This window comes from Centruroides sculpturatus, unplaced genomic scaffold, assembly GCF_000671375.1.
Source record: "Centruroides sculpturatus isolate CEXI.00-Female unplaced genomic scaffold, Cexi_2.0 scaffold382, whole genome shotgun sequence".
In the NCBI taxonomy this organism is placed as follows: Eukaryota; Metazoa; Arthropoda; class Arachnida; order Scorpiones; family Buthidae; genus Centruroides; species Centruroides sculpturatus.
This window is the reverse complement of record NW_019384562.1, coordinates 404,677-419,641: the sequence shown is the minus strand read 5'-3', so window position 1 is coordinate 419,641 and position 14,965 is coordinate 404,677. Positions and strand designations below refer to the sequence as shown.

General features: G+C 44.8%; 1 protein-coding gene across 7 annotated transcripts in view; it reads right to left on the bottom strand.

Moving 5' to 3' along the window:
- The window catches only part of LOC111623978 (protein trachealess-like), an 87,837-nt gene that overhangs the window by 47,695 nt on the left and 25,177 nt on the right, over positions 1 to 14,965 (bottom strand). For 6 of the 7 annotated variants that reach the window (XM_023366731.1, XM_023366735.1, XM_023366733.1 and 3 more), the window contains exons 2-3: positions 14,291 to 14,523; positions 13,146 to 13,228 (exon numbers count right to left, since the gene is read on the bottom strand). The exons of the other annotated variant lie outside the window; for it this stretch is intronic. In XM_023366731.1, coding sequence (XP_023222499.1) covers positions 13,146 to 13,228; positions 14,291 to 14,523 — 316 coding nt within the window. The remainder of the gene's footprint in view (positions 1 to 13,145; positions 13,229 to 14,290; positions 14,524 to 14,965) is intronic. 7 annotated transcript variants of the gene reach the window in all.

The following is a 14,965-nucleotide window of genomic DNA, read 5'->3' as shown; positions in this document are numbered from 1 at the left end:
TACAGTACTTACAAATGGAGGTACTGTACTTAATACCAAGCCCTGTCGCAAGGGCCTGGATAACAGAAATTATATCGGAGGCCTCAAAAGATAAGTGACGACTTCTTAAGAGGCCTTAGTATTTGTTCTAACGATGATCCGGTTGGAAATTTGTGAATTGTAAGTAGTATAGACAATTGACTAGTTATTAAAATATGATGAAAGCATAAGTTTGTGAGGCCTGGTAAGTGAGCAGGCCCCGCAGCTTCTCTGTGACGGGGCCTGTTTACGAATACGAGTTGGCTTAGAAGTATCCATTTTAAAGGCATTTTTTTACAGGCCAACGGAGGTAACCGAGCGAATACAGTCGGTGGGAGCGTTTGTATTATGCCCACGTAAGCGGGCATTTCTAAATATATAGGGCCTACGATTTACACAGGAAACATAAATTAAGTTTAATGATTTATACATCCTGAAATATAAATTATCGGCCGAGAGAATATCGAGTTTGGAATCAATTGGAGGGGGAGGAAAGTAAACGAGGTCCGGTTACAATCAAAGATCGACGATGGAATCCGGAAATCTCGGGCGGTAGGCCAATACCAAAGACAATATCGCGTCTCGTATTTTATCCCCTAATCTCGGATAATTACACGAGATTAGGAGGATAAAGACCCACGAACCGGAGGATGGAGCGAAACAAAGACCCCGTCCGCCATTAAGGCCGGCTAAGGCGCCATTTTAAACTACCGATCGGCTTATATTACGATGGATGGGGGCGAAAATGGCCCTAGTCGGGAGCCAGGGGTCGGGTTTTTTGGTCTCGTCGCTGGAGAAATGGAAATTTTCGTTCTAGATTCATCGGCAAAAAATACCAAAGCAATTCCGCCCGGCTTAGCGGGCAGATTCCATCGTGGAAGTCTCTCTCTCTCTTTCGCCCCCCCTTCCTACACCAACGGCGAACATGGGGGGATGGGGGAAGAGCGGGATATTCCCGTTACAAAATACGTCATTCTACCTCCTCCGCGATTATGAACAGTAACAATTTCAAACACAAAATTTCAAAAATACAAAAAATGCTACATCGGCATTACAATGGTGCGCTTAGGAAAAATATTGAATACGGAATGAAAGGAAGAGCTCGTGTCTCCACGTCACACCGATCGACCCCCCCCCATAAACACACACACACACACTCACACGCGCAGAAAATACAGCGTAAATTCGTACGGGGGGGCAGAGAGGGTTTTAAATATTGTTTTAAGCGTAAACAAAGTTAAAATGTAAATTTTCTTCCATATAATAAAAGTATTGTGCCTCTCTCTCGGTGGAAGTTTTTAACAAAGGTGTAAGATTAGATAGGTGTAGGCGGTCGACATTGTTTTCGGTCGAAAGTTATTGGGCAAAATTTAAATTTATAAAAAAAAAAAAAAAAGTGCACAATGCGTAAATCACAAAGGAAATTTGAATTTTAATAAGAGAGATTTCGGTGTTGGGAATTTCTTTTCTGGTGTATAAAAACTAGCAAAAGTAATGGTAATTTACAACGATTAGGCCCTTCGATAGGGGCCTTAATTATCTATATTACATCCGTCACTTCCTACTGTCGTTACACTCTTGTCCCTTACTACAAAAGGGAATCGAAGGACGTTGAAAAATGTCATTACGTATGAAAAAAGGGAAAGAATTTGAAGAATTTTAACTTAAAATTGAATCGTTGCTCGTATTCGGTCATCGTCCCAAACGGGGAAGAGCTTAAAACTCATTCCTCAAAACAATTACCTGACTATTGTAGTGTATTAGCGGTACTGTACTTGTAAATTAGTGTATTAGGAACAATATTCGAGTGTAGAAAATGTTCGAGTTGTGCTGTGTTTTACTATTCCCAACAGCGGGGGAAACAAAGACCGTGTAAGTTAATGGATATTATTATTTCGAAAATAACTCATTTGGTTGGGAAAATCGATTACGTCACGGCTCCGTACACCCACCGACGTCTATTTAATTACAATGAATCCAAATGCGATTATTGCTTTATCTCTTTGATTGTAGTTATTAACTTTACGCCAATTCTTTCTCGTTCTCTCCAATTATGGCCGGGGAAGGGGGGGTGAGTGACGCGCACAAATTGCACAAATGAGAAGTGTTTTTTTTTTTTCCTTATTCTTAATTGACCAAACTAATATCCGTTTATCGATCGATAAACGATTTCCATTATTTAATTACAATTACTCTTCCGATTTGTCTAGACGAGTATTCTGCACCCTCATCAATTATTAGGTGCGTAACACACAGTTACGTTCGCTCGTTTCTCGTGTGGTTTGGTGACGTTGCCGGTAAATTATTATTTGAGGTTTGATTATTTAACAACTCTTTCGATTCGTTATCCAATTAACAATAGAAAATGACAAGTGGAATTTAATTTCGGGGGATGGTTTTTCAATACGCAAAGGATGTTTATAAATGTTCCTACGAACTATTCATTGGATACGACATTTATTCTAATTCTGGATTGCGTACGTTAGCGTTAAATCCCTATCACAATGGCCCTAGGACCAATTATTATCGCATTTCTCGGGGAGAAAACCCGCATTATTTAAAATACAGTCGACCCCCCTATAACACTGTTGATTATTCCGTTTTATATGAATTCCATGTTGTACGATTCACTTAGATTTTACAAATACATGTGCCAGGCTGTGAATGGCTCACATATTTGTAAAATCTAAGTGACTCGTACAACATGGAATTCATATAAAACGGAATAATCAACAGTGTTATAGGGGGGGTCGACTGTATAAACTGCAAATTTCAACCCCGTTTCCCTTACTTTGTACAAAAGACCTCGAAAAGTTAATTGTGTCGGGCCTCTCTCGACCTCTTAGAATGATCCAACCGGGGCCTCTGTCTTTAAATTAATTACTGTCCATTATGTCATTAAGTATGACATAAATACACACTTCTGTCACGTTTCCAGCCTTTAATTATTTCATTCGGTTCCTGTATTGTTAACTACACAATCCACTTGTTGCATTATTTCTAGTGTCTTCTGAAAACACTTAGATTACTCATTAACACTAGTAGAACACACTTCAGTGTAGGTAAGTGTTGGGTAGTGTTGGCACTCCGATGCGCGAATTAATCACGCGAGTTGGACGAGTTTACACGGAGAGAGGGAAACGTAGGGTAGTGTTTATGACCCGTAATTAACATTTGTTACAGGATGTGTAAGAATGGAGTGAGTAAACGCAATACACGAGTGGATAAATTCTATTACGTAAAAATTACTAACCCACGAATTGAGAAACGGCCACAAACTCTATAAAGGGGTAGAAGTTGATACCCCTTTTATCCTATAGAAGAGCACAGGAGTACACCGATATCCCCCAAATTTACATCATTACGGATAGAATCGGCACCCCCTTTCGTAGCGGTGGAACCACTCGAGAACCCATCTTCAATTCCCCCACGAAAAAACTTGAGGGAAGAAGGAATTAACAGGGCTAATATTGGGATAAAAAATCTCGTGTTTTTGTTTCCAACTTTATGTAACAGATGGCACTACACAGCCACGCCTTATCACACCCTATTTTCGTTATTTAACCCACGACAGGAGAATATTGTGTGGGTCAATAGGCGAAAATGTGTTATCTTTCATAAAACCGGAAAGTAGGTCGGTTGATTTTGTGGAACGTGGCCATGCAACGCGTGGACATCTGTCAAGGGGTGCCTCCCGGGAAGACTTTCTATGGCCCCTATTTAAGTGAAGAAAACACGTGGTCAGGCTGTAACCCGCGACCGAGAGAGAGGTCAGTGGTTTTATACACTAGGCAACTAGGCTAGTCGTCTCGAGGCATCTCACACCTATAAGGTTAAAGGTCACGGATACTACGCTGTTTCGAATGTAGGGAGCACCATATATTTTATAGTTAGGAGAACCCGAAACGGTATAAAAGGTGTTCACCTTTTATCCGTCTCCATATTTATGTAGGCGCGTAAAAGAATTATTATTACGTAACATTGTACATATTTGTAGATATTCTCCTGCATTAATTATTTTATGGTATTAAATAAGAATAACGCATTATTTTTCCAGAATCCATTTTGTAAAGGGTACGAATAGGAGCACGGGTTGCTTCAAAAGACCACTGAAACAGAAAGTCGCGCGACTTTCGATCGTATTTTACACGCGTTTATTATTATCTGGTGTTAAAAAGACAAAGGAAGTAAGAACCAATCTGTTCGGGGAAGACGATTTTAGTCTGTCACTCCATCTAAATTGTATATATTTTGGGTTTTGCCCCGGGACAAAAATCACGAAATTTCCCTCGCTCGGTATTGCAAGATGGCGGACGAAACAGAAACGAGTAACTCAATACAGTTGTACTGTACATTAGACGATTTAACACCAGTAAACAACCGGTGCTGGACTTAAACTCGTAACTCTAAGCTATAGCGCGTAACGGACCCTTCCCCACCACCAAATAATACGCGTAACAATGTGAGGCCCTAAGCCATAGACTCGAAAAACCAAGGCCCTAGATTACGTACAAAAATAGCCATATATTTTATAATAGCATAACCAGGGAGGCATAACCCTTACCTTTATAATTAAGTAAAGAGAAAATAAATACAAGAAACAGATTTATACACGTATATATATATATATACACACACACACCATATATATAAATTAATGGGGAATCTCTGAGTCATCTCCACTTGGCAACCTTCGAAGAGTATTCAAGCAATGTGGACACTAACATGCAAATGGTCTACGTAACAGAAATGTGGACACTAACATGCAAAACAATACAGATAACACAAATAAACATGGAAAGACACGTGCTGGGCACTACGAGCGAATCACCTGGATAAGAAATCAAACAAAGGAATACGATATCATCGAGGGGATCAAACGTTCAAAATGCCCATTCTAATTCGTAATTTCCACTCTAATATGAGTTCTAAAGTATTATCACGCCTCAGTACAGTACAATACAGTAGACAGGATGTTACACGTGACCAGGTGGGAGGGTGGGATTTACCTATCGGAGTAGAGATTTGACTAATTTATTTGGGTGTCGCGTCCGAGAAGTCGGAAATTCCGTTCGGTAATTGAAACGTTTATTCGGAAAGGACCGGCGGAATAAGGAAGAAAGAAAGAAAGAAAAAAAAAAAATTAACAATTTGCGGCGCGATCCGTCGTTCCGTTTAATATAAAAATCCGCGAGGCGAGTCGTTTAGCATATAAAGAGAGTTTAAAATAAGGCAAACAATTAAGGGATGGAAGAGTATTCCTACACCAGGAGAGTATTACGCGCTGCATGCGATACGGAAGCCGTCGACGTTAATGCATAATTTGAATGCTGTTTTCCGCGTCGTCACGACACACTGCAAAAAGTTACAATGGAGGGTGCATTTTGACGAGTGTTAACACATGAATTAATCATGTACGCCGAATGCCGCCTTATTCCTTTGTAATCGACGCGTCGCGGCTAAACTCTTCCTCTCCCCCTCCCCGCCCGCCACCGACGATCGCGCCAAATTGCCTTCTAACAGTTCGATTAATTATTATTTGTTCTTTACACCGGAGCCTTAACCGATCCGGTCTTTGTTCGCGTCGCTAAGCGGTCGGCGAGCGTGACGAATTCGCCTGGTTTTGGTCCATCACGTACGTTGACGAGCGTCGTAATTGTTGCGGCGATACCGACGACGTCGAGCGATTGGACCCTGTGACGTTTTATATACCTTCTTTGCTACTCGCACCATTGATTTCCCGTCCGGGCCGCAACTTTCCACACGTCGGGGGGCCTCTACCTAAATTCTGCACGCGAGCCGCTTTTTATCGGCCTTACGATCGCCCCCTCTCGCTTAATTTCGTCTGGTTTTTGTCCGATGGCCCCTGCGCCCCGATCCCCATTTTGACAAAGCGAAAGGGGGAGCGCGTGCGTGATTCTCGCGTGGAAATTTGCCAAAAATCCGAAGCGATTTCGCTCCACTCGCTGGGCGACGAGCGAGAATTCTACCGGACTATTTTCTCTCCGACAACGATCGATCTTCGCTAGTGTCGTCAATATAAACGAAGTCGCGGCGAGAATTGTAATTTTGGACAGAGCTGCCACGTGCCCTCTTCGTCAAAAACGCCACGTGCCCTCTTCGTCAGAAATTAAAGGCCTTTTTTAAAGCCTTAGGACAACTCTAGACTATTGTTTTAAACACAGATCACTCCCCTGTTGGATTACTTAAGTCGCTATACCGAGTGGCTTCTCGATATATCGAACAAAAACCTTCGAGAGTTCGGCATATATTCTCTACTAATTCACTATATACGTAAAGAATAACAAGACCAACGCTATATCGGGTGCTCGCTATACTGATGACTGTATTTAGATGCAAATATGCTACGACAAGCGAGTTCGTAATTAGAAACAACCCCGTCTCTCGATGGAGGAACGTTAAAACGAAGCAATTAATAAAATTACGCTTTAGCGGGGTTTGCTGCCCGAACTAACGATTCCAACAATACTCGCGCAGGAACACAGGCCTTAAGAAAACAATAAGACAAACGATCCGATTGGTCGGAAGCGCACTCGATCCTTATCTACGTCACTCCGGGAACGTCGTAATTGTTTTGTAATATCAGTATAATGACCTGGCGGGCACCGAAAGGGCCTTTTTTCCGTATCCATGATCCACAACGGGGGGAGACAGAGGGCCCAATGCTCCCATTCAATCGAAACTCGACTTAAAATTATCATAATTTACGTGGAAGCGCCACGTTACGTATTGCGATGTCGTACCGGGTATCGACCAATGACAGAAATCGAGCGTAGAGACGCCCACGAGGGTTCGACCCCATCGAAAATCCATTCGATTTCGCGTGATTTCGGACGTGTTACGTAACAATCGATGGCCGCCGGAAAGAAAAAAGATATGCGGGAACGTTACATCGGATAATTTACACGTTAATATGAAATAAATCGACGCTCCATTCGATTTAACGACACCAGAAATCGCAGTTTCTCCCACATTACACGGCAATAACAGCGCGGATCCCGGAAAGAAACCCGGGAGAAGGGGCAGCTCGAAACTGGATGGGTTTAATGTGACAATTCCTTTGGTATAAAACGACGAAGGCCAAACCACGAGGCAGTTTCCTTTAGTATGGAAGAAAATCCGCGCTCGAGGCCACTTCCCCACCTTTCGCCACCTTAATTCGGCCTCATCTCGACGAGTAGAAACGCATTCGCCTCATAAAAATGCGAACGGCGGGTCACGCTCTGCCAATACTCTACACCGAGATCTTCTTGCCAAGAAAAGTATTTTCGTTATGTCTGCCACCGAGATCGACCCCGAAATTAACGTCGGACCATTTAAAATAATCACAATAGACGGGAAAAAAGGAACCGTGTCTATAAATACAATATATTTTTATGAATGAAATTCTGTTACTGAATATCTACCCACGATTTAAGGGTACCTGCGACATTGAGTATCTTACGGAGTAAACAGAGAACCTACAAAATAAGTCAGTGCCTTCACAATAGAGTACTTGTTAAGTAAACAGAGTAGCTACAAAATAAAGTACTGTACCTGTAGAATAAAGAAAGTACAGTACAGTACAGTACCTATAGAATAAAGTGAGTAGATACAAAATGGAGTACTGTACTTGTAGAAGAGAGTAGCTACAGAATAAACAGGAACTAGGAAATACAGTGGCTACAATATACAGTAGATTACCCACAAAATAAAGAGAAAAACTGAAAAGTAATGAGAGTGTCTGCACAATAAAGACAATACTTACGTACTGTACAATCTTTCGTAGAAAATAATACAGTATCGAAAAATCCACCGGAGTCAATTCTCTTTAAGCTCTATTATTTCTATTGGCAAGATCGCGTAAAATACAAGCCGTAGAACACAAACAGGCCCACCCAGAGAGAGAGAGAGAGAGAGAGAGAAATCCAGATCCGGATAGGGGAAAAACAGTGCCTTGCCCCCGATTAGCTCGGTACTTAACAGAGGATCGGATTCCACTCGGGGCTAAAACATTTTCCGGTGTATAGCGATTTAAGTGCACACCAGGCCCTAAAGGAGCGCGGAGTAGCTAGGCCCGTTTTAAAAAAGTTTACGTAATGTAAAACGTGTATGGTACAAGTCTAGGGTGGTAGCGCGTAGTGATTTCCGAATATCCGTATTGTCCGTATCGGAGGACCCTAAAAGCATAACGTGCTCGCTTTTAGGGCCCTCGGTTTATTTGTTAGCGGCAACGCGACACGTGGGCGCATCTGTCGAGGGGATGTCTCCCGGGAGGGCTTTTTAAGGGATGCCGGCCCCTATTTAGGTGTTACAAAGTGAAGAAAACCCAGGAGTCACCACGTTGACCGGGACCGAACCCACGATCGACGGTTTTATCCCCTCGCCACCGGTGGATTTCGGGTTCTTAAATTCTTCACGAATTTATATTATCGAATTTAATAGAATTTTCATCATTCGGACCGGACGACAGACGGACAAAAAGCCAACGAGTCCCGAGTTTGCACCAATGAAATTCCACGTCTCTTATTCGAAAGCGTTTATTCACTTTTCCATTTCCAATTGCGAATTCGAGGAACGTTTTCGGTCATCTTCGGATTCCATTGAAGTTTCGGTNGGGACGACACGAACTTCCAGAGAATAGGGGGAGGAAACTCGAATCTCATCCCCTTTACCGTCTACGAAAGGGTGAGCACCCACCTACCACTAGGAAGGTGCGAAACGTCGCACGCGCGATGAGACGGGAGTTTTCCATTTCCAATTGCGAATTCGAGGAACGTTTTCGGTCATCTTCGGATTCCATTGAAGTTTCGGTTGGGGGGATGACGTTCTCCATTATTAACCAAACACAGAATACACACTGCCTTACGGAGTCAACAGTTGGATAGGGCCTACGCCTCTTTGGTTAAATTAAATTTATTGGGCAAAAAACCTCCGGTAAGGGGGGCGAAGATACGTCCATTTTTGTGGTCGGGGTACGAAACGAAAGGGAGGACACAGCAGGCCCCTCGACGTAACGTACAGTACGTTACGTCGAGGGGCCTGCAGTTCGTTATATCGAGGATTAAGTGTATTTGTTTTCGTTAGGCAAACAGTTTCAATTTCAACTTGCAATTTGGTGGGTGCGTGAGGGACATAATTAAGAATGGTGACGTAACACGTCAACGTGGAGTATTGTCTAAATCAATAATTTAACAACAAAATATTTAAAGGCATTGTCCGAGAAAATACGGCAAAAGAAAAAAAAAACGAGGTTAATTAATGGCGTGGCACCCGAAAATGCAGTAACAACAACGTGGAAGGAACGACTTTCACGTGCGTGTCTTCCGTGGAAAGGGGCCATTGACTAAATATTAAATTATAAAATCTCGTAAATAATTGATTCGATATTCATAAATCTTTGTTAGAAATTATTCTCGTATGGTGTAATGAGGAGACACTATTTCGCCCTGTGTGATCTAAGGGAGGGTTCGGCTAGGCTGGTAAAGAGAGCGGTCGGGGCCCCACGTCAACCTGGTGGCGGGTTCGGACCAGGAAGCGAAGTAGACGAAAGTTTAACGTATTGTTTCCTGTGAAAATAAATAAAAGGCAACCCATTAGTCTATACGCTCCCATTTTCGACAGAAGGCCACCCTTTTACCCGGTTACACTAAGTAAAAAGTAACCGGATCCCTCCCGTTACGGCAATAAATAACATAAATGATATACAATGTTACGATTTATAACCCGTAGTGTTTACCATTAAATACGATTAAATGTGTGTAAACACGAAGAAAAGACTGGAAACGTGAGAAACAATAGTGAGGGGACGAAGCAAAAGCGGAATTCTAATTAAATCCGGAAATGACGACCGCGAATCTAAACCTACGTCATTTATTACTTCAGTTTGGAACCATTCGAAAGGACAGACACACGGGACGTTGTATAAATGCCTTTCTATCTTCCTTCTACGCTTTGGACGTTCGGAGGGGAAGTTTATTCCCTCGTTACGGACATAATACGCGAATTTTAGCAAATCCTTTGCGATTTGTGCCTTATCCGGGATGGGAAAGGATTTCGAGAAGGCGGGAGATGGACCAAATGGCACGGGGGATAAACCTACTTTTGCGGTTTTGGCAAAATGTCGTGTGTTTGCACGAATGACAAACAAATGGCACCTATTTACTCGCGTACTCCGATGGGCCCACGAGTTATCGTCGAGGTTTTATGAGCGAATATTTCCGGTAATGGAATTATTTCGTGCCCCACGTTAGTTGGCGGGTAATTATTTAATATTTCTAACCCGATCAGTCGATCCTCGCTATAATTATACACGCTGTTTAGTGGAAGGATCGAGGAAAATGGTGAAGACATTCATTAATTTGGAGAGTACTTTCTAAAACTTAGAGAGATTCTCTTACATTTGGAGACGTTTTTCATTAATTTAGAGACTCCTTTCTTACATTTAGGGAGGTTTTTCTTACTTTTAGGGAAATCTTTCTTATATTTAGGGAAATGTTTGGGGAAATCTTTCTTATATTTAGGAAAATATTTGGGGAAATCTTTCTTATATTTAGGGAAATGTTTGGGGAAATCTTTCTTATATTTAGGGAAATATCTGATGAAATCTTTCTTATATTTAGGGAAATATTTGGGGAAATCTTTCTTATATTTAGGAAAATGTTTGGGGAAATCTTTCTTATATTTAGGGAAACATTTGGTGAAATCTTTCTTATATTTAGGGAAATATTTGGGAAAATATTTCTTAAATCCAGAGAGGATTCTCTTATATGTAGAGAGATCTTTGAGAAATTTAGATCGTTCATAAATTTAGAAAGTACAGTACTTTCTAAAATTTAATGACAGGAAGAGTTGAGAGAGAAAGAATCCTGTTGAGCTAAATTACACAGGCGTCGATAATAATCACGTCATTAATGTATTATCAAGAAGAATTTCCATGTTTCCAATGTAATCGTAACATTTGTTTTACCGGAAGCGTAACCGTCCAACATCGAGTTTTGCATATTGTTGCTATAACAACCGAATTTTGTGTTGTTTAGAATACCGAACAAGGCGCTGACGAAGGGACGAACAACACTTCCTTCAAAAAAGGCATAATAATTCATTTTCCTTGTCCGGCAACACTTGTAGGGCAGCGTGTATCGGCACGTGCGCCATTACGTCAATTGACGGAGGGGAACCCGCTGTAATTTACCCCGTATTAAGTCTAGGTGACGTCACAGAAAATCCGGGCCTCCCGGCGAAGATTTCTCACCCCTTTTTCCAGGTGTCGACTAATAAATAAATATTTCCGAGCCGCGAAAATTCGATATGTTGTGTGTTACACGAGAGAAGTTACACGCGATCGTTCTATTTATATAAAATATTTATAAGCCGCGTGGATCCCCCGGATCCACCGAATTGATGACGTAACACGGGGACGACACGAACTTCCAGAGAATAGGGGGGAGGAAACTCGAATCTCATCCCCTTTACCGTCTACGAAAGGGTGAGCACCCACCTACCACTAGGAAGGTGCGAAACGTCGCACGCGCGATGAGACGGGAGGGAAACGTCGCTCCACGTCACACCAGAATTAATAATAATTATTGTTAATTTGGAGATTATTAATAATTCGATGGGTAATATCGGGGCGGAAGTAATGACGTAACATCCGGGCGATTCTTCCCTACGAACCCGTGCCCTAATCTCGCCATTATCAAAAAGTAGGCACTTTTTTCCGGCAAAGTGGTTCGTCCCTTTCTATTAAGCCGAGGGAGGAGGGCGAGAGACGATCGGTCGCTCAAGTCGTGCGTGTCTACTTTAGCGTGCGAACCACGAAAGCGACTCGCGCCCCCCCAAAACCGTGCCTAACGCTTGGTTTCGCGTCACAGTAGCGTAAAGCCTTTAAGCATTTTATTTGCCTTCTTGGACCCGCAAATAACGCTAATGGTGTATTTTATTTGTTATTTCTACGAAAAACCGAAGGAGACAAAGCGCCGCTTCCACCTCCAATAACCCTATTAGTAACGTTTCGTATCGCTTCGCTTTCGAATTCGAAAGCGACCGAGCGACAAAGCGCGGCGATTTCGCTTTAACGATGAAAATCCTCGCTCTACTGTTCTATTTAAAGAATTTTAAATACGTCACGACGAGATCCCCCGTCGTTAGATCGGGTGCGACTCATTACGAGAAGCGAATCGAGTGGAGGAGAGGGAGGGGACCCCCCGCAAAAGTACACAGAAAGAAAAGTTGGCAAAGGATTACGTAAGTTAACTAGTTTATTTAACCCTCCCCAGGACGGCCGTCCATAGAATAATAATTAGGTGGGGCGCCTATCGAACGGAGGGGGGAAAATCGAAGTTCCTTGGGACAACGCTATCCTTAGCTCAGTAGTTATTTTGTGTAGGGGGAACGTTTGTAATAGAAACACCTAGTGTGTGACGTCGATACGCGGATGAAATTTTAAGAAAAGAGCACATTGGTTTCGCGTTACGCGCTAAATTAAGTAGAAGGGCGATTCGGATCCGCTCTTCAAACTGTCAAACTGCCCCCTGCTTAATTTCGTTCGCCCCTTTCTTAACGTTTAGGAGGGGACCAGCACCGGATTCCATTACCTTTAAGTCAGAACGACGCGTAGAAAGTAACACGGATAAACGAACTCCTGTAGATTTTCTCGATTTTACGTGAAAATCGATGTCGAGAAGGACAATATAGATGGGAAATTCTTCACCGAAGCTCAAATCAAACAGTAGAAAACTTAGAAAAGAAAATAGGGAATTCGAACCCGGAAAATCGGGAGGAAAAGTGAAGAAGAGGGGCGACCGGGCTATTAACGGTGACTTTCCATTTTCTCTCCTCTTTACCTAACGTTTCTCTCACGGGATCTCCTCCCGATTCTTTGTTTTTACGGGGGAAATCCGAGTCGCCCCCGACCATCGATCGGGCACCGCCGACGAAATTCCACCCCCTACTTCCGGAAAGAAAATAACGGAAGCGAAGTCGGCCGCGATCCACCCGTAGAGAACCGGAAGCCACGTCAAATGTTAGGTAAAAAGTTAGGACGGAGTTTATCTCCGTTCCGTCCGAGCCCACCCTCTTCCGGTCGTATCCGAACCCTGGCCGATTCCGCCCGGAGATTTCCTCACCTGTAATATGTGAGTGCCCTGATGCCTCTCGAACAGTTCGGCGCCCACCGTCACTCCCACCGACCTGGATCCCGGATGTCCACCTGCCAAAAAAAAAAAAGAAAACACCCCGTCAGAGACGTTCGGGGTACTTTCCCTCGCCAGCGCCGGAGGCGACGTGACGCGCGCGAAGTTACGGAAGAGAAAGCGGAAGGGGACGTTCCGGCTGCGGGGGTCAGAAAGGGGGGTCGAGGGCAATTTGAAGATTGCCGCGCGCGCTCCCCTCTCGGCCGGACGGCTTTACGATCGCCTGTAGGAACGGGGTCGGGGTTAACGATCCGCGCTAATCCGTCTCGGCGGCGGCGCTTCGGCCTTCGCCCTTCGGACTGGAAATGGACCCCCCGCCCCCCGGATGAAATTTTTCGGCCCGACAAACCCTCGGAGGGGGAAACTTTAAAAGACGGGAAGGGGAAACGATCGTTTCCGACGTCCTCGTGGCGCGCGCGGATCCTACGTCGTTTGAAGTAGACGAATCGGATCGGCGATTTGGAAGAGTCTTTTCTCTTCCCCCTTCGTAACGTACCGATCTTTTGCATCCCCCACCGAGTGGAGCCGGGTCCGGTTGGGATCTTTTTCCGAATTCCACCTTTCCGTTGGCGAAAATGCGCGCGTCAAGTGACTCGAGCGGTAGGACGGCGCGGTAGGGATTGGCGTAGGAAAGGGAGGTAGAGGAGAAGTTGGAGTTTCCGGTGTCGATCGAACGTCACAATACAAGAGAAGAAACGGAAAAAAACATTGAAACCGGAAGGAATTTACGTAGGAAAGAGGGAGCTAGGAAGGGAGGGAATGGAGGTGACGCGCGCGCGCCGTTACGCGAGACGATACGGAGGGGGTAGAGGCAGCAATTCCTCTTTGCTTTAATGTTTGGACGGAGGCGGAGGAGAGGCGCGTGTGGATTGTCGCCCGTTTAAGTCCTAATCCGATACTTAGCCGGCCGGCGATAAAACAACATCAATATTGACGTTAGATCCCCGCGGGGAGCGGAATCCCTCGCGCGCCTCCGCTTTAAATTACCTCCCCCATCTGCGGGTCTCCCTCCCCCGCCTAATCCGTCGAGTCCCGAGCCGGAGCCTCGCGCCCGGAAGGGTAGGAGCGCGTTTCCTTACCTTTGGAGGTGTGGAGCGGTCCCTCTCTGCTCCAGGGTGGGTCGCCGCGACCGGAAAAGTCCCGGAGCTTGAGGTAGCTGATGGACAGCCTGATGATGGAGGCCTTGTCCAGCTGACTGGTGATGGCGGCCGGAAGTGGCAGCAGCTTGGCCAGTTCGTAGAATTCGTAGTTCTCCTTCCCCCTCCGAGATCGGGCCGCGTCGCGAGACTTCTCCTTTCTCATTTCCAAGACACTGAAATTAGAAGGAACAACGGTGACGTCGGCGGGCCCAGCCAGACGGGAAGGTGGGGAGGGAGGGAATACCTCCGCCACCGCCTCCTTTCTCGGGTTTCGCGCCCCGCGCGCGGGGTCGGAATTCCCGCGGGGGCCGTCCCACGCCTCTGGCAATTCGGTTATGTCGCCCTCCCTCTCACGGGACCGACGCGCCTCCCCCCGCACTTACTTTTCTCTTAGCCGACCCCTCCCCTGTCGTCCGATCGAGAAATTCGACCTCCGACCGGAGGTCTCGTCCTTTTCTTTCGGCAGGGCGAAGGGACGACGGGAAAGCCTCTTCTTGCCGGAGAAACGCGGGAAATTTCGAGGCACGTCCAACGTCGGGGAGGTTTTTCCACCCCCGCGCCGGGGGGAAGGAAGCGTCCGTTTCCCGAGGTTTCCCTGCGGGACGGCGGTCGGAG